At 35.6% G+C, this 24,108-nt stretch overlaps 1 protein-coding gene across 2 annotated transcripts in view; it reads left to right on the top strand.

Moving 5' to 3' along the window:
- The window catches only part of LOC132552383 (E3 ubiquitin-protein ligase RNF38-like), a 36,365-nt gene that overhangs the window by 8,662 nt on the left and 3,595 nt on the right, over positions 1-24,108 (top strand). The window contains exons 1-4 of one of the 2 annotated variants that reach the window (XM_060216553.1): positions 6,182-6,211; positions 7,852-7,982; positions 16,861-17,054; positions 23,581-23,752. In XM_060216553.1, coding sequence (XP_060072536.1) covers positions 7,917-7,982; positions 16,861-17,054; positions 23,581-23,752 — 432 coding nt within the window. In that variant the 5' untranslated portion in view covers positions 6,182-6,211; positions 7,852-7,916. Of the gene's footprint in view, positions 1-6,181; positions 6,212-7,851; positions 7,983-16,860; positions 17,055-23,580; positions 23,753-24,108 lie in introns of those variants that run through there. The other variant, XM_060216552.1, reaches the window with a different exon arrangement.

Genomic DNA, 24,108 nt, shown 5'->3' with positions numbered 1-24,108 from the left:
AAGTGTCAAACAACTTTATGTATCAACTCTAAAACTCCAAAGGTTTTTATTTATATTGTCAGGAACACATTAAAGTTCACAAGTGCATCTCTTAAAAATAAATAAAACAGAATTGTTTCATTAATACAACAAAGGTAACTAGCCTTGTCACTTGATTTTTCTCTAAAATTCTTCCATTTCAATCTAGAAAAGGAAAAGAAATCTGATTGAATATTGCAAAAGGACCTTAGACTGCCCTTAAAGCTAACTAGCCAGACTTTCAGAGTCCATGTGTACACAAGTTTTGATAGGAGTGCTGTGGGCCAGCAGATCTAGAGCTGAGCCAGGCTAACTGGAGGCTCTTTGTGTATGTAAAGGACTAGAGGTTTGATCTAGATCTACTAACTTATATGCCAGGACTAAAGTGGGAGACAGCCCAATTTTATCAAATCATTTAGTTTCTCTCTAGAATACTGGCTCTATCTGCCCCTGGTAATTTAGAACTTGAGTTCATGGCACAACTCTATCAAATTATTTTTTCTATCTCTGCTTTTCTTGAATTATTTTCATTTGATAATGGGTTGTCTAATGTAGACATTGCAAATTTTTGTGCTCAAAGTTTTTCCATGTCAACTTATTTTTCGTTTTCCAATGTGAACTTTTGTAGTTAACTTCCTGAATGTTGTAGACTTGTTTTTATTGATTTTCATTTGATTTTGTTTTTAAGAGTCAAATTTTGTTCATGAAAAATCAAACACATCCTTTTTTAAGCAAGACAGAGAGTACCAATAAAATAAAGAAAAATATGTCTAAATTTCCACTCGGTGGAGAAAGCATTAGGGGCCATGTTGTGGAGATTTAAATGACATTCTATCTGGGCTGGGAGGAAGTTCAGCTGTCTGTAAGCCGGTCTGGCATTAGTTGGTGTTCCATTATCTTTGACTGGCCTCCCAGATTCCTGAGGATAAGACCCTTGATTTTCTACCTTCTTTGTTCCACCCTGAAGAGTTCCCAGCCTGGGCTAATATCATTTTTCCCTCATGCTAGTACAGCTAGATGAACAAGCACTTTGTCAAATGAATTTTACGTGTTCACAGTTAACCACTTGTAAAATTTTCTGTAAAGATAGGTCCTCTTGTAATGTTGGCCAAGCAGAAAGTCAGCAGGACTATGCCAGCTGTGGGCTTAGTTTATGATCAATTTTTTTTGGGGGGGGGGGAGGGAGGGGGGAAGGTTGCATGCTGTCCTGGTAAAGTCATCCAGGGCTACAAGATTCAAATGCTCTTCAAGGCTCTGGTTTGCTTTATATATACATACATGTAGATTAAAAAAAAAATATGGGAAATATCTTTGTAATTATCCTAGAAACATTTATGGAATACAAAGCAAAAATTCAGATAGTGTACAAAACAGAAACATATCTTAAATAACTAAAACTTTTCTGTGTCTCTCTTAATTAAATGTTTACTTTTATGTGAAATAAACCAGTTTCATTTAAGATTGTGTTTGATCTGGCATGACAATTTCAATTTGAGTTTGTGTGATGTTTTAGATACATAAATTTCAACCGTTAAATGAAAAAAAAAGGGTCCGAAGTTTTTGTATGTGAATGTATATTGGGAATTGCCTTCTCCTGCCTTTTGCTGGCTAAATATTGACTTATGAATCTTTTTATAAGACCATGGGTCGACTCTGGGAAAGAAATCAATCTAGACTTTATCATAAAGCAATGTAATATGAAATTTGTTCATATCTTTACTTAACAGCATTATACATTTTGGCTGGCTTATTAGGAGACATTGGTTCATTGTCAGATAATTAAACAGGTAAATGGCATGCATCACTATCAAGAATATGTTTAAACTTGATGTTTGTTGGTATACTTGGTGATTCTGTTGTTGTTTATGGTGATTTGTGATTTCGGGGGTGACATTACTGACGTTGAATAACCAAGGTTTACATGGTGTTCTTGAAGAAGCAGATGATTCCCTTACAGAATACCTGACTTAATTTTTTCTTTTGTTCTTATTTGCCATCAAATTTAAGTTTGAGTCAGGATTCGGTTATCATGTTGGGTACTATATTGTGTTTAAAATTGTTTAATGAAAGTTATTGTCATACTGATGTTACAATATTGATTGACTTAAACTTGGAATTAGTTAATAGTTCTCTCCATTTAGAAGATAAAAAAATAGTGGTCTTTTGTATCCTAAGTGTCCTGGTATATTGGACAGGAAAACATTCAATTTGTATATATCCTCAATATATTTTTACTTCAGAAAAAGAAACTTTCTTTTAAATTTTTTTTGAACATGTATTTCCAGACATAATGATAACATATTTAAGAAAGGGAAAGTGTTCTGTTTTCAGTGTGAAGAAGAATCCCAATTTGTTTCTGTGTGAATTTATAGCCTTTGGCCATTTATAATAGTAACAAAATGGCTTTTCTTTTTCCTTCTTGACAGAATATTTAGAGCCTAGAGAACTGATATCCAGTCCTGTGGTTCAGAAAGCAGGAAGCATCTATCTACTGTATTATCCCCTAATAAGACCAGGGTCAATATGATAAATACCCTTTGGGAAGATTTGTTATTATTTCTACTGAATATGACACAGAGTGTAAATAAATATGAGTGGGCTTATTACCAGGCATGGGCCAGATATATGAATTAACATATTAATGACCGTGAAGGTTGATAGGTAAATTTATTCATGCAACCTTGATAGACTTTTTTAAAAATGAATTATTTGAGCGAATATGCCTTTACCTTCATATTAAAAATGGGTGTTTTATTTGTTTATTTTCTTACATTTGTAGCTAGCATTTTTGTATTGTTCTATATTAATTTTACTAGACCTTAAAGACCTTAAAGTGAATTGGTATTCAATTTTGAAAGTGGTATTTGTAACTATACTCCATGGCCTATCTCGGCTTGACTGTCTAACATTTAAATGTCAATCACTTAGTACTTAAATGACAAGTGACCTAGTTTTAATGTAAGCACTTCATATTAATATATCATCAAGATTGGTATATAAATATTATTCTATTGTATGCAAAAACTATAAATCCCCTTCCTGACATCTGGACCTTCTTATACCCTCAGTGACCTGGCCTATCCCCTCCTGGGGCACACCCCAGCACCCACACACCTTGTGTGAATCACTGTAACCAACAAGGAACACATACATTGAGATAGGACAAGAGGTTGCGCTTGACTGATTATTCAGTGCATGTATATATATATAGTTATGTACTGACACGTTTTTAAGTCTTTACACTTAAGCTGTACAATATTTTCTGATTTTAAAATTTGATTTTTTTCCAAGAATTGAAATGTATAATTCATGTAGTTTACTAAGATTTTAATGTGCAGATTAAGGCTGATTTCACAAGTTTTCTGAAATTATTTTTAAGAATATGCCTGTCAAAAGCATTACCTCTAGTTATATCTGGTTAATTTTGTGAATCTGTGAATATAAATAGTTTTCTGACATCTTTAAGTCAGCTGGAGTAAATAAATTCTTATATATAATTCATGTGCACATAATGGAAAACACACCTGTACATACACACATGCTGGAATGTGCTTAAAGGTGTGGTTGTTAGCTATACCTGTACAGGTATGGGGGACTGGGGAATATCTTTGTTGTGTGTGCATTGTGCGAGTGTGTGCTGTTTACACATATACTGGGTAGCCTGTGCTTGTTTACAAAAGATTTTCTATGTACTGAGTCGTACATTGTAGTACGAGGCCAAAGGTAGGCGTTGTGCGCTGGTTGACTCAGACCATGTGTTTAGTTGTGTGACTTGACCGAGTCATGCTCCAAATTACAGCTGACTTGTAAACTCTTTCACTGCACTTCCTACTTCCATTTCAACCTGGAGAGTTTTGTTTTCAATTTATATACGTGGGCGAATCTTCAACTTTTATTCAGATAAAAAGCTAGAACTTATCATTTGAACTGACACTGTTCAATAGGGTTTTCACAGCCCAATACGTATACTTGCATATGAAGTGACAAAATCAACTGAAATGGATCCTGTTATGATTTTACCTAGCTCCGTGGATTTACAGCAGTCAAAGGTCTATCCACAAGGTAAACCATTTCTTATTATAGGGCAATACATGTATGTGTTGGGTCAATGAAATATTGAAGTCACAAACATTCCCCTCAATTTATTTTAAAAAATGAGATCGTGACCATTATAACTAAATAAGAAGAACCTCAAAAGATATCTTTTTAGAAAAATAAATTTATAACTTTTTCATTGATTTTGATATAAATTTCACACTTTAGAAAAAAAATGTTTGAAAACAACGGAATATGAGAAATTGCTACCTGTAGTTGTATGACAAGAAGAACATGAGAAATTATTATCTGTAGTTGTATGACAAGGGGAGCATGTTGGGTATTTTATAGCAAATAAGCCTCTTCCCATGAATAAGCCCTTTTGCCGATTTTGTTTCTTTCAGCTTTACAGTCACATTAGAATCAATGGTTGCGTAACTTAGTGAATATTTCAAAGGAGTTCTCTTAAATCATCTGTTTATACTATGTCACACTGCTGAGAGAATCAAATGTAATGCCAATAGAACCAGCAAATAGTATTCTACTTTCATTTTGTTAGTCAAATATAGAAACAAGTGTGTTTTAACTTTTGGCTTATTTTAACTGATTGAAACATATATACGGTGTAAGTTTTTATGTGTCATTTTGGTTGGGGTCTTAACCTGTCATGATTTGACATGAGTAACAGACTAATGGTTCCTAAAATTCAATATTATTTCTATTTTTTGGTTATTGTTTTATAACATCATGAACATGAAGGTAATCATCAACTAATCGTGATCTTTTACTTGTCGAAATAATCGTTCATAGAGTGCATCTATGATCAAAGTAAGGTGCGGCAATTATCCAAGGGCACGTTCACTTATGCACAGGAGGATGCTTGCAAATTAGCCCCCTCTCCAGTATCTTCTCACTAGCACTGGGTCTTCCTTTCGATACAATATGATTGTTTGATGACACGTGAAGAATATAGTTTAAGGTGATGCATGATGATGTCATAGACAGTGTAATGATGTCAAGATTTAAAGATGTATGTGAATTAAATGTTTTGTCTTAGAAATGTGACATTCATATCACTCATTGTTCTGTTCTCATAGATTTGATGAATTCCTATGTATATTTAATTTTCACTGTTATAAGTGAACCTGAATTGCGCTCAGTTTAGAATTACACTTTTAAGATTGCCAGTAAAATGCTGGCTGCATGGTAATAGAGGAAAATTAATGATGCAAGATGTTATCACTGTATTTGTCATTATCACATCATTGTTTGAAAGACAGTTTCCACTGATTTATATATATATATAGCCACAGAACAATACCTGTTGAAAATTTAGAGCAACTTGCTCATTATTTCTGGGCAAGATGAATACACATATACATGGCACATATCACATACAATACAACACATGTGCATATCATATGTCTTCTGTGTAACATGTTTCATGATAATTGTGTTGTGTTGAACTTTTGTCAGTTGAGATATCTGGTGAGAACATGAGGACATATTAATGAAACTATTTACATTTCATCCTTTTAGATGTACTTAGCAACAGCTAAACGGTCTCGATGGCTGCCGCTACTAAAACACAATGTCCAAAAAATGGTACAATAGCATAGGTGAAAAACAAATGCTTTATAATTAGTCTTAAATTTGCTTCTCCAAAAGATTTTTTTTCCAAACTGTTGGATGTTAGCCAAGAAAGGAAAGATATTTTAGACAGTGAATTTTTTTCTGGATAAAGTAGTTTTATACTGCAGCAGACAAAGTGTGCAGACATGTATGTAGCTGTTTTCCCTAAATTAAGTTTGGTGGGTTTTTATTTTGTCAAGGATTGCTGTTGTTGGCTTGTTTGTAAAGTTGAGTGTTGTCTGTAGGTCTGGTGTATCTTGCTATCTGGTCTGAATGTGAAGGAGAAGCTTTTGGAATTCTTCCGAGAGAGGAAGCAGAATTGACTGGATGATGTTGGCAGGAGGTTTTCCTCAATAATTCCAGAGGCTTCTCTTCAGGGAAATAGTCCAGCTTGGCTTCTGGGCGCTAGTTTTAGTTTGAATTAAGCCCTGCATGAATATTTAAATGAGATGTCGGAGGATTGTTGTATAAAAGCAGGTTGTTGACAAGGCTGGTTGTTATGGAAATACATGCAGAGACAGTGATGGTGTGTAAGGGTGAAGGTATTCTCTCTATCCTGCTCACAAAATAGATAGAGTTGGGTGAGAGTCATGTTATCAGTAACCATTGTGGTAGGATAACTTTTTTTTATTTACTGTTGGTACCACTGCTGTCACCAACCATAAATCATTACATCGCTTACAAAAAAATAAACAAAACAAAAAAATAATAGTCAAATTCAAAATGTTTCCAAAGAATGAAATAAATTTTAACTTATCGATTATCATTATTCTGGCAAAATGTATTTGATTTAAAATAATTTTGATCTGAAATGATTTGTTGGAATGAAAAAAAATCATGGCATAATTTTGATCTTGTCCTCTGTTTTTTTTACAATTTTCTGTATTGTACATTTATATGTGTATTTTACATATGAATTTATATGTGTATTGTACATGTGTATTGATATGTGTATTTTACATGTGTATTTATGTGTTTTGTACATGTGTATTTATATGTGTATTTTACATGTGTATTGTACATGTGTATTTATATGCATACATATGTTATAAGTATGCATTTTTATGTAATATAAATGTGTATGTTAGTGTGTTTGTTATATGTATAAGTGTTTGTTGTGTGTATGTGTTCGTGTGTTTGTTATATGTGTGTTTGTGGTGTGTATGTGTTAGTGTGCATGTGTATGTTATATGTATGTGTATATGTTGTTTTTTTATGTTAAATGTATCAGTGTTTGTGTTGTAAGTATGTGTGTATGTGTGTATGTGTGTTTATGTTATATATATGTGTTGTGTGTTTATGTGTCCTTGTGTATGTTGTAAGTATGTGTGTATGTGTATATGTTGTTTTTTATGTTAAATGTATCAGTGTTTGTGTTGTAAGTATGTGTGTTTATGATATATGTATGTGTTGTGTATTTATGTGTCCTATTGTATGTTGTAAGTATGTGTGTATATGTTAGTGTGCTTGTGTATGTTTTATGTATGTGTGTATGTTTTTTTTATGTTAAATGTATGTGTGTTTGTGTTGTGAGTATGTGTGTATGTGTTAGTTTTTTTTATGTTAAATGTGTTTGTGTTGCAAGTATGTGTGTTTATGTTATATGTATGTGTGTTTATGTTATATGTATGTGTGTTTATGTTATATGCATGTGTTGTGTGTTATGATATATGTATGTCTGTTTATGTTATATGTATGTGTGTTTATGTTATATGTATGTGTTGTGTGTTGTTATATGTATGTGTGTTTATGTTATATGTATGTGTTGTGTGTTTATGTTATATGTATGTGTGTTTATGTTATATGTATGTGTGTTTATGTTATATGTATGTGTTGTGTGTTATGTTATATGTGTGTTTATGTTATATGTATGTGTTGTGTGTTATGTTATATGTATGTGTGTTTATGTTATATGTATGTGTTGTGTGTTATGTTATATGTATGTGTGTTTATGTTATATGTATTGTTGTTTATGTTATATGTATGTGTGTTTATGTTATATGTATGTGTTGTGTGTTATGTTATATGTATGTGTGTTTATGTTATATGTATGTGTTGTGTGTTTATGTGTCCTTGTGATCAGCATTAGCTTAGTATTGATCAGCATTGTATTGATTTGATGAAATTTTAGAAGGTTAACAGTAATTTTCATTTTGTTACCAACAGATCTGCAGAACAATTACAGTCACATTTACCATCATCACCGCCAGCCTGTACTTCACCACCAGCCAATGCAGAACGCGGCCCAGCTATGCGCAGCCGCTGTAGAAATGATCTCGGAGGACTCGGGCAGAAAGGTTAGTGCTCACCTTCCCAGCACGCGCATGCATCACCGATCCACATGTACAGAACAAGGCAAAATCAAACTCGAGTTGGTGCATGCTGAACACAGGGAAAGCCCCATTGATTTTGTGTTGTTCTGCACTAATATATGACTGGTGATCATGCCCGGAATGGGTTTTGTTCATGTCCTACTAAGGCACGTTCACATTGATTTTGTGTTTCGGATACAGAATGATGTAAAGTCACATTGATTCGTTTGCAGGCAAACTCACATTGAATTTGTGAATTTTTTTGGGTTTTTTTTTTCAATTTCTTTATTCAAATTCATGCAAACTCTGACTGTTTCATATTTGATATGGATTGATATTGTATTGGTTTGCATGTGAAGTCAGATTGATCTCGTGTTTATTTGCAGTGAAAGTCGTATTGGTTCAGCTTTGGTTTAGTTGTTTTGTATGCGGCCAAATCGGTTAGCATGGTGCCTATTCACAAACGTAGTGTAAAATAGATTTTTGTGTAGTGTGCAAGGGGAGATCAATTTAGTTGGAAGTTTTGTAATGATATCTAGTTAAGATTGTTTCTACGGTAGGAAAATGCTAGTCCTCCGATGCACGCACCATTCTTTGGGTGCTTCCTCTGTGGCGTAGGTCTGATGGTCTGATCAGTTTATTGGAAGAGCCCAAATTGAATCAGCGTTATCATTTTTATGCTAATTTCAGACTACAGTTTCATTGTGAAAGCCCGAAATAGCTTTGAGACTTGTTCTCAAAGAATAACTCTTTCGTTTGAATGCTTAATTATTCCATTGAAACTTAAGATATTTCTACTGGGGACTCTATGATTGTTTCAAAAGATCTTTGTATAGTGTCCTTTGTCTGGAGTTTACCTACTATTATATTTTGGTGTCATAAAAAAAGCAACACTCAAGCCCCTCCTATTTCTGGAAACTCACACCTGGAAAGTTACAAAGAGGCATTTGAAAAGTACTGGAGAAGTGCTTAAATTTCGGGTGAATATCTATGAAACTTGTATGCAAAAGCAATTGTGGAATTACTCATTCAATGAAAATGGGCAAAAGTGAGTTTTTAAATAATGAATGAAAAACAGTTGTAGACTTGAAGAATGATTTCAAGTTTATACATTAATGGTAGGCAAAGTTGAATAGATGTTGCATCTTGAAAATATGAAATGATGATCTTCAAAGTACCCAGTAGTAATGCAAAGCACATTAGACAAAAGTTTATTTTTAACTGTAGAATTTTTTCCCAGGGTTAGAAATACCGATGCTGGGCTACACATATTTTCTGATTGTCAGTGGATAATCCATTCCATCGAACATGTTTAGTTATATTGGTTATGAATGTTGTTCATTGATAGCAGCAAGAAGGAAAATAAACAAACAAAAATGTAAAAAAATGTTCACAATATCACTGTCTCCCTATCAGGTACTTCTCTTTTAGTGAGATTTTCCAATCGTTGTCAAAGATCAGTATTGTAAGGATACCTGTAAGAAGCAATATTTGTTGCTTTTTAATGTGATTTTTTGTGCACTCATTTTTATGAACACAATTCTGACGATATTGATGTATTTTTTATGTATAGTGCGTACAAACGCCCATTGATTTTGCCTCTAGGGCGAACCATATAAATTATAAGTTAGTACCATTAGACTAGGACAAGTGAAGCAAATGTTTGGTTTACAGTTAGGCAGATCTAATATGATTCTTTGTCGTGGAAATAATTTGCTTTTTGATATAGCAAAAACAGGAAGGAAAAATGAAATTGTTATTGTATTTTTCAGTTTGGATCATAATGTTTATTTTCTGCATTTGAATAAAAGTATATCAGACTTTTGCGTTCTCCTGAGTGGGTCTAAGTACAATTCATTATACACTTTCTTCTCATGATAGAGTTTTGTCGTCAGTTCAAGTACATAGAATTAAACATATGTGTCGGAGGGTTCACAAAGGAAATGTCTGATTAATGTCATGCTGGTTGGGTCTTTGCCATAGGAAGTTACATACATGCTGACAGCCCTTTTGGCACCATAATCATGCTCATGGCCCTATGTGCATCAAATAGCCTCAATTTGAAAAAATGAGGATATGACTTCCCCTGTCAGTCTGGAGAAAAATTGAAGCTTAATTAGCTCACCAATAGTTCATGTACATGTGAAAAAAAAAGGAAGAAAAATTTTGTTTTTTTCCCCCTTTCCCCAGCTACCCTATTCCTGTATGTTTCTGGTATATGTAATATATTACATGCTATTTCTGTTGTTAATCAAGTGAAAGCTATTGTGTTTATTTATATATTTTTATTTATCTACCTTTATGAATCATTTTGGTTGCCAGCTGGTATTGAAATGTCAGAAGAATTTACCTGCAAGCATTTTTGAAGCATTACTTCAGGGTAGTTGTCAGTTTGGCAGCAGACCTTTTTTGTATTGAATATTCAATCAGTCCTTTGTTTCCCTTGTCATTTTGTTTTGACAAGACAAAACAAGATCTTGATCAGGAGACATTTTCTGTCACATGGTTATGTTATAAAAAGTCCTCATCATTTTGCCTTTACAGTTTTAATTTGTGAAATTCAGAGATGATCTTTGTGTAAATACGGATTATTTTAATACATTATCAATTTCATAGAAGTTTTTAAAATTAATTTTTTCAAAAAAATAAAGGTTTGAGATATATTCTCTATCAGCAATATTCAAACTTTACCGATTCTAAGAACAATTTAATTTCCAGTCAATATGTAGTTATTAGGAAGATCATGTCAGAGGCGTTTTGTGATTGAACTTGTTGGGCTCCATGTTTTTTTTCCCTTTTTTGTCTGTGGCGTTAAGTAATTTACTGTCCATTATGCTTTGGTTCGGAGATCTGGCTGAGATTGGATGACATTGCATCATGTGATGTGGGCAGATCGGCCATTATTGTCACAGGACTTGGCTCATGAGCCCCGTTGAAATTCAAGATAGAAAAAGTAAATATTGCAGTGTTGCCAGTCGACAGAGCCTGTGCTTGGCATCAATAATGTAGCTTAGCTTCCACCACGGGAGACTTTTACACTAAATATTGATTTCACTTGTGCTCATCAAAACGTTGCAATAGTGTATAGTTGTCTCCCTTTGTGGAAATAATTAGAAACCATTTTTAGTCTCTGACATTTATGAAATATATGAGAAAATCCATACAAATTTGAGCTAAAAACCCAAGACGGATCATTCAAATTTATTACAGTTCTTTTTCTACTTATTATTGTTATAGCTTTAAATTCTTTATTAAGAAGAGATTGCCAAGAGAATAGAATATGGAAATTCAGCTACAAATAGCCCCTGCATAACCAGATGTGAAATCATGTAACAGAAGAAGCGTTAAATGAAGATGTCACCCTCCCAGATCTGTTGGGATTGTCGGTGATGGCTCTGAGTAAATTATGGATGAGAAATGATTATTTAGGTGCTCTTGGTGCAGGAATCAACACACCATCAGACTAGCAATGGTGCTCTAGCTAGCTAGCACACTGTCAAATGGTGATGCATGAGATATATGGAGCTTTGTTTAAAAATTTAGGTCTTCTCCCTAAACAATTGTCTTTAAAATTTGTGAAAAGATGGGGGAAAATGTCACTGTTAGAACTGTAGTACCAATAATTTCGATGAAAATATTTGTTTCTTTTAGATAATTCATAGATTGAAAAATGTGTTTATTGAAAAAAAATCATAGAGTTCACAATATTGTAGGTAAGATGTAGAAAGATCACTGTTAATCTTGAGAATTGTTGGTTACGTGGTAATTTTCAAAGTGCTCCTTCAACAGATAAATGACTAGTGGATGTTTGAATTTAAATTTCATAACAAACATCAATTTGACTTTCTGTGTAAATTTTGCAATTCTGACATGAGAAACTAAGGGGAATATTGCTATTTTCTGTTTTGCTGGAAGCTAATTTTACTTTGGAAATCAGTAACTGTTTCTAGGTCATTAATTCTGCTGGTTGTAACCTGGTTTAAGTCTTCACTGGAATCTATAGACACAAGACACAAAGGGAGATAAAAGTTTAAAGTTTGCAGTGCCTTTCACAAAACATTGTACAGTTTTCCACATTTGTAAAAGATCTTGAAAAGCCACGGTTATTCTTCCAGAAACGCTTTGAAACTTGGCCCTAATTGGAATCCACCCTTCTGTGCTTTACACAGATAAATAGCTGTTACCAGGCATCCATTGGGGCTCCTAAGGGAAATGGTATTATAATTATAAAATCATAAATGCTCTACAAGTCTACCCCCCAGAAAATTCATGTTTTTTAGGGGGGGGGGGGGAAATCATTGTGTAAATATTTTTATTGATTTTCTCATTTGTTATAATTGTGTAAATATTTACCCCTTTTGTGGCCCCTGAGAGTGTTGGAGTGCTGGAGGCCACCAAGCCTTGTTTGAAGGATAGAGAGAGGGAGAGAGAGAATATTGTATGTGGGAAGGATCAATATTGGGACTCACAAGCAGAGATGTGCCTAGCTGTTCACCACAGCGGCCAAGTCTGCCTGTACAGACCTAACAACACACAGCCAGCCTCAGCCAGCTGCCCGATTTGTTGACCAAAACTATGTGGGTTTTCTGATAGGGAAGTGGATAGAAAATTGACTTTCAAATAAAGAACCCAGAGCATATATTTCTGCCTAGCACACAAAGTTTATTTATTTGATGTGTTTCTACCCAAGCGATGAAAACTTGTGGAGGTCGCGCAGGCCTAGTCAGTATTCATTTAGGTGTATTTCATGCCCAGCCTCGGGCCTAGCAGTGTATATACTGTACATGATAATTTTCTCACGAAAAAAGATTCCTTTGTGCTATATGGTCTCCAGGCTATCTTTTCTGTTGTTTGTGTGTGTGTGTGTGTGTGTGTGTGTGTGTGTGTGTGTGTGTGTGTGTGTGTGCAACTTCATAATTAAAACAGTGTTAATAATACAAGTATTCTTTTGAAAGCTAACCAATATTATTTATATCTCAGGATTTTTTTTTTCAAGATAAATATTACGATCATTAAATGGTTAACATATGAATGCCTAGTCCTCATAATTCAGTTGTTTTTTTTTGTTGTTGTTGTTTGTTTTGCATTCGTTGAAATAATTTTTCAGCATGAATTAAAGACAACCTAGCTATCTGCAGACCTATGTAATTAGACTCAGATTAATTAAGTTGGCGGTGTTTGGTTTTGAGGTCCTTTGTGTGCTTAGAATATTAGAAATTCTGGCTGGCAGCAGTATTTCTGTCAACAAACATGAGACCATACTATTGGAATGAGCCGGAAATACCAAGTAGATTCTGTCTCTTTTAAATATATTGGGCTTTCAGTGCTTCAATTCACTCTGGTTACTGAACTGCGAACATCATAAAGAGAATATCCAGGCTTCATCAACAGCTATTATTAGCTATCTAGAGTACTGTATAACATGATTTTTTGTAGTACGAGTCTGAACGAAAAATTTATCATAAAAATTGAATAGAATGTTGTGAGATATCCGAGAACATATCTAGTATGCTTTTTTTTTTATTGGACTTTCTTTGCTTCTGTGACTATCTGCTGATCTTAAGGATATTCTGGTAGCATTTTTTAATTTTTGTGATTTATTGGCGATAGGATGTTCAGCTGTAGGTTAATTTCATTGCAGATAGATCTAATGTGTCGATAGTATTTGTTCCTTTTTCACTCTGTCCATCCTTTTTACAAAGACTGACATATGAAGATTTTATCTTGGGTTTGCTGTAGGCTCTATATATCAGGATCTTCTGTTTTATTCTCAGTAGAAGTGATTGACATCTAGGGTCTAGATTTTATTGTAGATTTTTTGTAAGATTTTATTCTTTCTTTTTTCTAGTCTGTACTTCTTAATGAATTATGCTTCACTCTAGTATTTGTCTCATGAAGAGCTCTCTTTTTGTTCTTTTTTAACTCTACATCCGAAACTATTCCTGACATGTAGATTTGCTTTATCTTATATGGTACTCATATTGTATTCATCCTTAATCTGCACCGTCTTATACTGATGTTCATATTGACACACTGTTTTACACTTCAGTCTTTATTTTTTTCTGATCTTGTGTAGATTCTATTCGTCCTTTTCTCATTCCATCTTTTTCCTGATTAATACCTAGCACTGCGTAGCTGCAGACTGTGTTTCTGGGGAAGTGTTTTGTTGGAGGCCCGGAGATGGATTGTGTGACATTTCCTTTATGCAGGGAAGGCTGGCTGATAAACGCTCTAGGTTTTGTGAGGGGACCTGAAGTCCTGGCACAGATCTGATAGATAAGCTCCCTTGACTCATACTAATGACTCTAAGGATCAAGGAAACACCCCTCCCTGGGATATCATTCTTGTCATCCTTGAATGCCAACAGTAGACCCAGCCATTCGAGATCTGGGTCATGCCTACTTTGGATAATATGTAGGGGTGAAAGGGTTGAATGCTTAAAAGGGCTTCTGACCAGAGCAATAGCTGGAGGGCAAGTAGCATTGACCAACAGGCCAACCTGTGGCCCCTGTTCAGCTGGACATTGGTCATATTGAAGGAGTGGGTATTGACCACAGTCATCTGTATAAACTAACAATGCCATGCCCCCAGGTTCACATGCCAGCACAAAAGATAGGCAACTCAGCCTTGCTTCAAGATCCCCTCCCTGGGCACAATGGCCATACAATGCAGGCTTAAAATAAATTTGAATTTAAATTGCAGTCATGAACCAGGAGAATAAACGAGAGAAGCCCTTCTATACAGTGTACACACATGTATTTGTAGAATGAGGTCACCAGGCAAAACATTAGAAGACATGAAAACACCATGGGAATTTTTTCCTCCAGTCTGCTGGGCCCACACAATCTTCTTAACAAACCTAGCCCCAGCGACAAAGGGGTTACTACTGTATATAATATATACAAACACAATCCCCAACAACCAAAAGATAGTGGGACCAGAGATGTGAATTAAAACTCCAGCATAGCTGTAGCTGTCCTATATATTAAATACAGAGGCTTGCTTTAAAATAAACGGCTCAATGAAATTGAAGTTGTGTATGACTTATGAAAACGTTACGTGAAATAGCACACACACATATTAGATTCTCTGATTATGAACACCGTACTACTTTGTGCACACTATCCTCATTGCTGCACAAATTCTAGATATTTGAAATAAGAATTGACTTTTAAACATGAAATTTGTACCTTTGAACAGAACATTGTATGCATGAAAGCTTGTGCAGATTTGATGCATAGCCATGGAGTCTAATATATATATGTATGTATACCTATATCAAAGGCAAAGTTTAAATCAGTTCAGATGTTGTTTACAAAACTGTTAATAAATATACACATACTGCAACAATACTGGAATGTAAATTTCATGTATATGTATATACAAAATTTAAACAAAATTTTACGGGAAAAAGAAAAAAGTTTTCCAGGAGGGTAAGAGATTTAAATTGTTTTCTTTTTATTTGACTGGAAAACAAAATATGCAAGTTATTTATTTGACTGGAAAACAAAATATGCAAGTTATTTATTTGACTGGAAAACAAAATATGCGAGTTATTTGGGAAAACGATGTGAATGACTCTGCAGGGTTGTGAAGTGATTAATCCAAGCCAGTGGTCCCTCATTGTCCAGATCAATGCTGAAGCGTAATCATGTGTGGTTTTGTCCTCTATGTCCAAATCTGATGGTGAAGTACAAAGGAAAGCCTACCTTACGTTTACCGTACAAGTTACCTATAAATTGGTCTGAGTGAATCATGTATCAGGAATTTAAAGTACCTCAAACAACAAAAACAAAGAAAAAGCTAGCTGATTTCTGTGATCCCGTTTAAAGCTTAGCTAGAAACCTTGCAGAAGCATTAAAGAATTACCAATAGAATTCGGAGGTTATGTGGAAAAACTGTACTTACGGTTTTTAAAAGATTTTGTATGCCTACAGTATGTGTATGATATTTACTGGTGTCGGTGTTTGTTAGAAGTGAAGGAAACGTGAGTACAGTCATATGTTTGAGTTTTGAATTATGTTGGTACTTGTATCTACGAAGATATGGCACATAATTAGCATACCTCTGGCCTAGTATCAGGACTAGGGTGTTCATATGGAACAAAGCATTCATATAAACACATACACGGAAGGCAGATTAGAGAAAATTTAACTAAAGAAAAGGGAACAAACAAGATATTCAGAGAGTAGCAAAATGAAAATTTCATCAAAGGACAAAGAATTTGGGCAAATATGATAGATAGAAGATAGAAAATAGACAATTAAATTACAGAGGAAGAATTTGGACAAAGAAGATAGATTTAGAGCTTTTTGTTTAGAATTTTATTAACAAGGGAGAATGAATATAATCAGGAGAGATGAGATTTATTGAAAATGGTAGGGAAAAATATGAAGATCGAGTGAAGGTAACAGGGAAAATTATAGTAAAGTTAGAAAATAATATTTACAGAACTGAGCATGAAGGCAATTGAGATTGACTGAAGTAAGCTTGTTGGGAGAAATATTAACAGAACAAAGATTTTGTACAAACAAGATGGGAAGATAAGCTTAGAGCTAAACATCAATATATAGCACACTTGCTACTCGGGGCACTGGTATCTGTGATAGATAGAAGATAGCAGGCTGTGAAATAATGAAATCAACGACATTGTTACGAGAACAAAGACAATTGATTGTCAGGCAGATAGAGAGAGAATGGTAGGGAGGAATACAGTGAAAATGGTAGTGTGTGTTTGTGTGTGTGAGTGTGTGTGGTGGGTTTATAACTTTGGATGCTGGTTCAGCTGTGACTAGGCCTACAATCAATACAAGAGACTGATTGAAAACGGAAGCATATAATGGCTTGCTTGTACAACTTTCAGAGTGAGAGCCCAAGTCGAAAGCGACGGAAAACCTCGGGAAGTTACATTGATTTGACCAACTCTCCGAGTCCACCCCCTTCACAGAACAGGGAAACGCTGACGGAGAGCACCAGGATTGGCGGAGTGAGACGCAGAGCTGCAAGCCTACGTAGGACGTCCTCTGATCGCAGTAACACACCGAGGGCTCGTAGAAGGTCAGTATCAGAAATCTGTTTTACATGTCGTTATATGACGCGCTTACGCACACATGCAAACACGCACATATACACCCATTTCTACCTACAGTTTTGAATGCATGTATATTAGTAAACAGAAGGTTTGAAGGTTGAATACACAAACACAGGCAGCACCAGCAGGTAGGAAATCCAATGTTTGTATACAGTCTGTTTTAGTGGAGGAACATGAATTATACAAAGATATACATACTCTGTTTGGGAAACGTCTAGCTTGGCTGTAAACCAAATATAACTAATATTCCTAGAAGTTCAAAGTGGAAACTAGTGTTCATCAGTGTAGATAAGTTCATAGCGTCGTCCTAATGGATTTTTTTTCTTGTACAGGATTGATTTTCTTCTTGTTAACTGTTTCTAACTCTGGGGACCTAATCTTTGACTTTGTTTCTGGTTTTGTGAATAGAAAGACTGATATTCCTGCCTCAGGTTCACAAAAGTATTTTCTGGCCTTGTGAACAACCTGAATGACTGATCCCACCTCAGCTTCAGGGGGTTATTTTGCTGCCTTGAAAATAATCTGAATCTTTAGTGATCCCACACCAGGTTCACAAGATTATTTCAGCCCGATCGCAGTGACTAGTGATCGACCTCAGGTTCACAAAATTATATTATGGCCTTGAGAACAATCTGAATGTTTGGTGATCCTACCTCAGATTCACAAGATTATATCCTGGCGTTGAGATCTGAATGTTTGGTGATCCTACCTCAGATTCACAAGATTATATCCTGGCGTTGAGATCTGAATGTTTGGTGATCCTACTTCAGGTTTACAAGATTTCATTCTGGCTTTTAGAACGATCTTAGGTACTAACAGGACCTGACCTTAGGATCACAATTAATTTTTTTCTCTTCTTTGTAAACTCATGGTTCTAACAACGCTGATGAAATAATAGTTCACAAGATTTACATTTCTGTCCTTGTGAACAATCTGAGAAATCTTGCATCAAATTCACAAGGTAATGTTCTGTCGTTGTAAACAACTTGAAAAACTTGTGACCTCATGTTAGGTTCACTAGGTAAAAGTGTCCTTTTGAACAAGTTGAGAGACTGGTGACCTTCCATCAGGTTCAACGGTAAAGTTCTGTCCTTGTGAACAACTTGAGAAGTATGGTGACATCTCATCTGATACAAACATGAAATATAGTGCTGGTGGGTTTCATGAGTAAGATTTATTCACAAGATAAAGTGCCAACCAAACTCCTGCATTGATAACTTGTAGTACCTAACTCTCTTTATTGTTCTTTTGGACTACTGTGACAATGACTCGCAGGTTCCCTATCGGTAAACATCAGAAATGGCGCTTTTCCCAAAGCTAGGTTCATCACTTGTCGCAATTGTCTGAGGTAGAAAAGCTGCCTAATACTAAAACCTAATTTACTCCGCAAGAACTAATTATCATCTTTGGCGTAAAAAGGAATTCTCAGTTTCTGGTGTTAATGAGTTCCGATATTACAGATGCGAGTGAAGGTGGATATTGTCAACAGTTAACAGTGGCTTGATGTCTCCTTAGTTATGCCAGCATTATTTATTACAAGTTGATAACATTGATGCCATTTTCTTGAATTGCAAAGTCAAATGTTAATGTAGTTCAACAAGAAAAATAACAAGACCGAAATTTCCAGAAACCTTTAAATAATTTTGATGAATTTTCATTTAATTGATCTGTTTCTAAGAAGTTGCAGACTATCTAAGAATATAGCATACCTAAATAGTTAGTGCCTTAAATTTAGAATTTCAATTTTGGAATAAACTTTTTGATTGTAAAGGAAATAAAGTGGCCTAATATTGGAGGATAGAATTGACTTTCTTTTTTTCTGAGAACATAATTGATGACTAGAAATATAGAAATAAAAGATAGGAATCAAAATGTTTCAGAGATATAATTGATAAATTCATATCTGAACTGAAATATCAAAATAAATCATAAATACATCTGTCAAATCTTGTCAGTTTCATCAATAAAAGTTGACTGGTTCTGTAAATTAAGTTTATAAATTTGTTACAAACAATGCAGATGTACAAATTTGATAAAAAGTATATTACGTGGTAGATAGTGTTTCCAAGTTATAAATAGAGTATCCAGACATCAGGTCATGGTATACAATCAAATATGAAGAAAGTGACAAAAAGAATAAAGTTAATTGTTTGTAAGGATATATTTACATGGGTCAGGGTCAGGTTGGTGCTTTTACTTATATTAAGGCAAACAGTTTCAAAGATTGAAGTGCCATATTTGCCAGTAAACCCATGCCTGGTAATAAGCCCACCCATATCTATTGCTGTTCAGTAGAATAACACAGAAACATGTTTTTTAATTGACCTTCAATAAGACTAAGAAATGAGACTAGTTTCAGAAAAAAAGGTATGTACATTAACTACATGCTGTCATGAGTTCTTTTCATTGGCTCTCAAATTTAAGTGGGTATGGGCTGTTTTCATCATAGTCTAAATAAACTACAGTAACTTAACCATTGTGATGTCACAAGAGGATGAACTCATCAGTTGACCTCTACAGTTCATTGTGGATGATGTCATCAATACTTGTGATGATGTCATAATGTAATTGTCGCAGCTGAATGTGTCTTATGTAGGTTGCTTAGCAACAAAACAAGCATGCACTTTGGCATATCTTTTTTCTTCACACCTTCACTTCAGTGACTGTTAGTGAACAGGGAAATGAAATGGCAGGTAATTGGAATGTTAGGACTTCTGTTGTGCATCATGTTGGCCCTGTACCAGTGGCTATACCAGTTATCTCTGGAAGTCCTTTGGTCATGGAGATGATGCCCAGAAACTTTGTGTCAGTGGGGCGACAAGTTCTGATGTTTCGTGAAGCAGGCATTGATGGCTGTGCACTAGAAGTTTGTCCTGGAGAATTTCTCTTTATACCGCAACATGGAGTTCCACACCAACAGCCAGATCTGGAAGTCCAACAAACCTCTCTGATCAGTTCAATTCCGGTTTTTCATACAATGGATTCTCAGCAACAGCAGCATAATCCTTTGTCTACACTGCAACATCATCCTGTGATGGCAGAATATCCTGAAAGACAGGATGTACCTTCATTAGCGTCATTCCATGGTGATGGACGATTCCATCCCTACTTCAATGGAAACATTCAACACCGACCAGTGAATCCAAATCCAAGACAGTTTATGCAGGAGTCATTTGGGAATCCTGTACTACCAAACAACTGCTCACAAAGTTATGCATGTAGTGAATATGAAAATTCATCATTACAGGCTATTCCCACCCAAGTGGGCCACAGGCAGGGTCATGTGACCAATCAGCAACAAAATATGGTTGGTCAATCTGTATTGTTGCCATCAGAAAACTTGAGGAGGGGAATGGACAATCTCTTCCACCCAGAAGCAAATCAGGGTCATGGATCTTGCCATGTTTATCAGCAAGAACAGGGTGTGGGGGATCTACATGGGAGTGAATGTGATCCTAGTTACCTTGTTCAGAGATTTGGGAACCACATGAATGCACAAACAGCTGAAAGAGGTCAATGCACCTCTTTAGATGTTAGTGTTGGGGCTTTATATACAAGACATGAAAGGACAATTGACAACAGAACTGATGGATACAGACCTTCACATGTTCCTTCAAATCAAGATTCAATTTACACTGGACATCCAGTTAACCATGGAACTTGGCCTCCAAGCCAACCAATAGCACCATCAACGTCATTACTAGACCAAAGCATGCACCATAGCATGACCTCACCAGGTGTTGGCATGGATTGTTATAGACCAGACATGTCTCCAGAGCTACTTTCACATGATCATGGCATGTTTAACAGCTTTTTGTACAGAAGGGTCCAGACAGATCAAAATCCAAATGCCATAAACAATGGTGAAGGAACTGAAACTAGTACACAAAACAACAGATATAGAGGTCATGTAGAATATCAAAGGGAGACAATGTCTGTCTTCAATCAAGGTGAAAGTTCACAGCATCATCCTACTTCACCGGATGTGGATGAAGTGGAATCCTCCGATGATTCATTATACACAGTCTATGAACGAAATACCATGGATTTTGATGTTACAATGGAAGAACCTATTCCTCCAACTTCAGTACATAGACATAATGTACAAGATATTGGAAATCTGGAGACTAGAGATAATTCAACACTAAATGTATCCACCTTGTGGAGTCGGGCATTTAGATGGGTGTGCTGGGTGGCAGGTAGCATCATCTCTCTTGAGGGCATTCATCGACGAGACGATGATGCTGTTAGGGAAAGCATGAACAGAGATGTTGCTTTGGAAAGAATGACTAGGGAAGTTGTTGCTAGGGAGAGGATGACCACAGATGATGTTGCTAGTGACAGGATGACCAGAGCTGGTGTTGCCAGAGAAAGGATGACTCTGGATAATGATGCTAGAGAGAGGATGACCAGTAGTGATGTTGCTAGGGGGAGGATGACCACAGATGATGTTGCTAGTGACAGGATGACCAGGGCTGGTGTTGCCAGAGAAAGGATGACTCTGGATAATGATGCTAGAGAGAGGATGACCAGTAGTGATGTTGCTAGGGAGAGATTGACTAGCAATGATGATACAGGAGGACAAATGACCAACAATGATGGTGCTGGTCCAAGAAATTCGCAGGATGATAGACCCATGGTTCCCCAAGTAGTGGCCCAGTCCCTACGTATACTTTTCCGCCAGCTTCGAGCACGCTTTTATGAGGAGTGTCACCACTGGGCCTACCTAGAGTTGACCATGAGGGAGGAGTATCATGACCTCATTACCTTATTGGACACAATCGCTCGGATGGTCGACCAGTCATTATACAGAGTGACACACACAATGTTGCAAGGCTTCATGACTGGAGCAGCTGCATCCCAGGCTGGTCGCTACCATCACATCGCACAGATTCTTCAAGAAGTTGAAGGAACCAGAGAGATAAGTTTCCGAGAAGCCAGCCTGTTGAGGATACAGTCATGTTTGATAAACCAACAGCTGTCTCCCAATCGTCTGTTACGAAAGTTCTGTGTTGTAATTCGTCACACAGCCAGGACTATGATTATACAGAGGCTTCAACCTTGTCCAACTTTTCCTCTAGGGTAATGCCAAATGAAATCATCATGGATATGCAAATACTTCCATAGTCTTTATGATAAGGGCTAGTCAATAATTTCTTAATTAAGCTTTACATCACCTCATTACAACAGACCAAAGTAAGCCATTTCTATCTTTGCTCCTTTCAAACCTGCTCATATAATTATGTTAGCAATATTTATATATATGGGTAACATAAGGTATGAAACATAAACAAGAGGTAGTTTTGGTTTTAAAATTAAACTGTCAAATGGCATTTGTGGTCACTATGAATGACGGTTTTGCAGCAAACATACTTTCCATGTGGCATGTTTGTCAGCTTTGCTTTGTCATTTATAATGGCTATAAATGTCACAACACAGTTCATAGTGCTGTTTTTTGTAATTTGTAATCACTCTTAACATAAATGATTGATTTTTTATAAAAAGTGTAACTTGCAGCCATTTTGATGGTATACAGTCACTGTCTCTTTCAAGACCATGATGACGTGATCACAGTCACATGATAGTAATGTATTGATATTGCCATTGTAAATATAAACATTAGATAGCATCATATCCAGTCCTATCAAAAATAAAAGTGATACATCAAATGACAACGAACATACAAACAATCTACAAGCTTAAACCCTTGTTGATAAGTGGCCAGTAAATGACAAAAAACAAATCCATAGTTTCAATATTGATTTTTCCAAAAGGATTTGTTGACAGTATTTTTACAAATATTATTTGGAACAATAGCATTTGAAGTATTGTTTGGCATACTAAACTTTAATGGTTTCTTTTAATGACAATTTTAATTGCTTTTGTAATACACTCATTACTTTGTTTTAATGGGCACTGGTAATAGATGGTGACCTTTGGGTTGTGATATTTTTGAGTGTTGCTGAAATAGTAGTAATTAGTAAAAAATTGTGACAGATCGTTAAGCAGGAGCGTGTCTTTTATTATTCTGATAGAGTCATTAATTACCATATTTAAGATTAAAAAGTTTTTATTTGATATCCTCTGTTGTCAAATTGCTGAAAATGTTGTGGCTGTGTTCCCTTCTGCTCACCTGATTTGGATCAGTCTGGACTATTCCATGCTGTTTCAACATCACACTAAGTGAGGTTTGTGTGGTACTGATAGCCTTGTTGTTTGTTTGGTTCCTCTTTGCTTTTTTACAGCAGATCAAGCTTCTAGGAATTCTACACATAGTTTTGATTCAGTCAAGAATGATTATTAAAGAGCAGCCAAGTAATTTCACATCAGAATGATCCCTTGCTGTTTGATTAGAGTTGATTAGAGTTGTGTGATCAGAATGTTTGTGTTATTGGAGTTGTTGTGTGATCTTGATTTTCAAACTCATTATGTTTCCAAGCTGGAGAAATCAAATTTTGTCACATCTTCAGTATCTGTTCCTTGACATTTCAGTCCGGGAACGAGACGGCGCACAAGAGAGAGAAACATTTTACGTCACAATGAGGGTTCCCCAGAGAGGCGCGCGTTCCAGCCCCCAAACATGATGGGTCACCAGATCCACCCAGCAGCCCTTCCCCCGCACCACCAGACAGTTCAGCAGCCCGTTCTGATGGATGTGGAGCGGGTAAGTGCCCCCATGTCTGTTCATTAGTGACATTGACAAGTTGTAGTAGAAGTGGAGCCAAATTGTATGTACATGTATATAAAATATAAGGATGTATATACTTGGTTGTTAAGAGTTTAGATGGATGTGAACATTCTCAGAAAATTTATGTTTTTGTTAATATTGATGATTCCAAAATTATTGGTTTTTTTTCTTACTTTATTTTTTTATTATTGTCTCAGTATTCATTTGTATCAGTAAGGAAATTATTGATCATACGCCTCATTTCTTTTCATATATGTTGATAATTGGCTAATTCTTGTTCTTCTTGTCAGATATCTCTTGCTTTTGACATCATTTTATACAGTTGTAAAACA

Source organism: Ylistrum balloti, unplaced genomic scaffold, assembly GCF_031769215.1.
Source record: "Ylistrum balloti isolate Yb309-2 unplaced genomic scaffold, AGI_CSIRO_Ybal_v1 Utg370246, whole genome shotgun sequence".
Classification (NCBI taxonomy): Eukaryota; Metazoa; Mollusca; class Bivalvia; order Pectinida; family Pectinidae; genus Ylistrum; species Ylistrum balloti.
The sequence above is the reverse complement of the archived record's forward strand: the minus strand, read 5'-3'. Positions and strand labels throughout refer to the sequence as shown.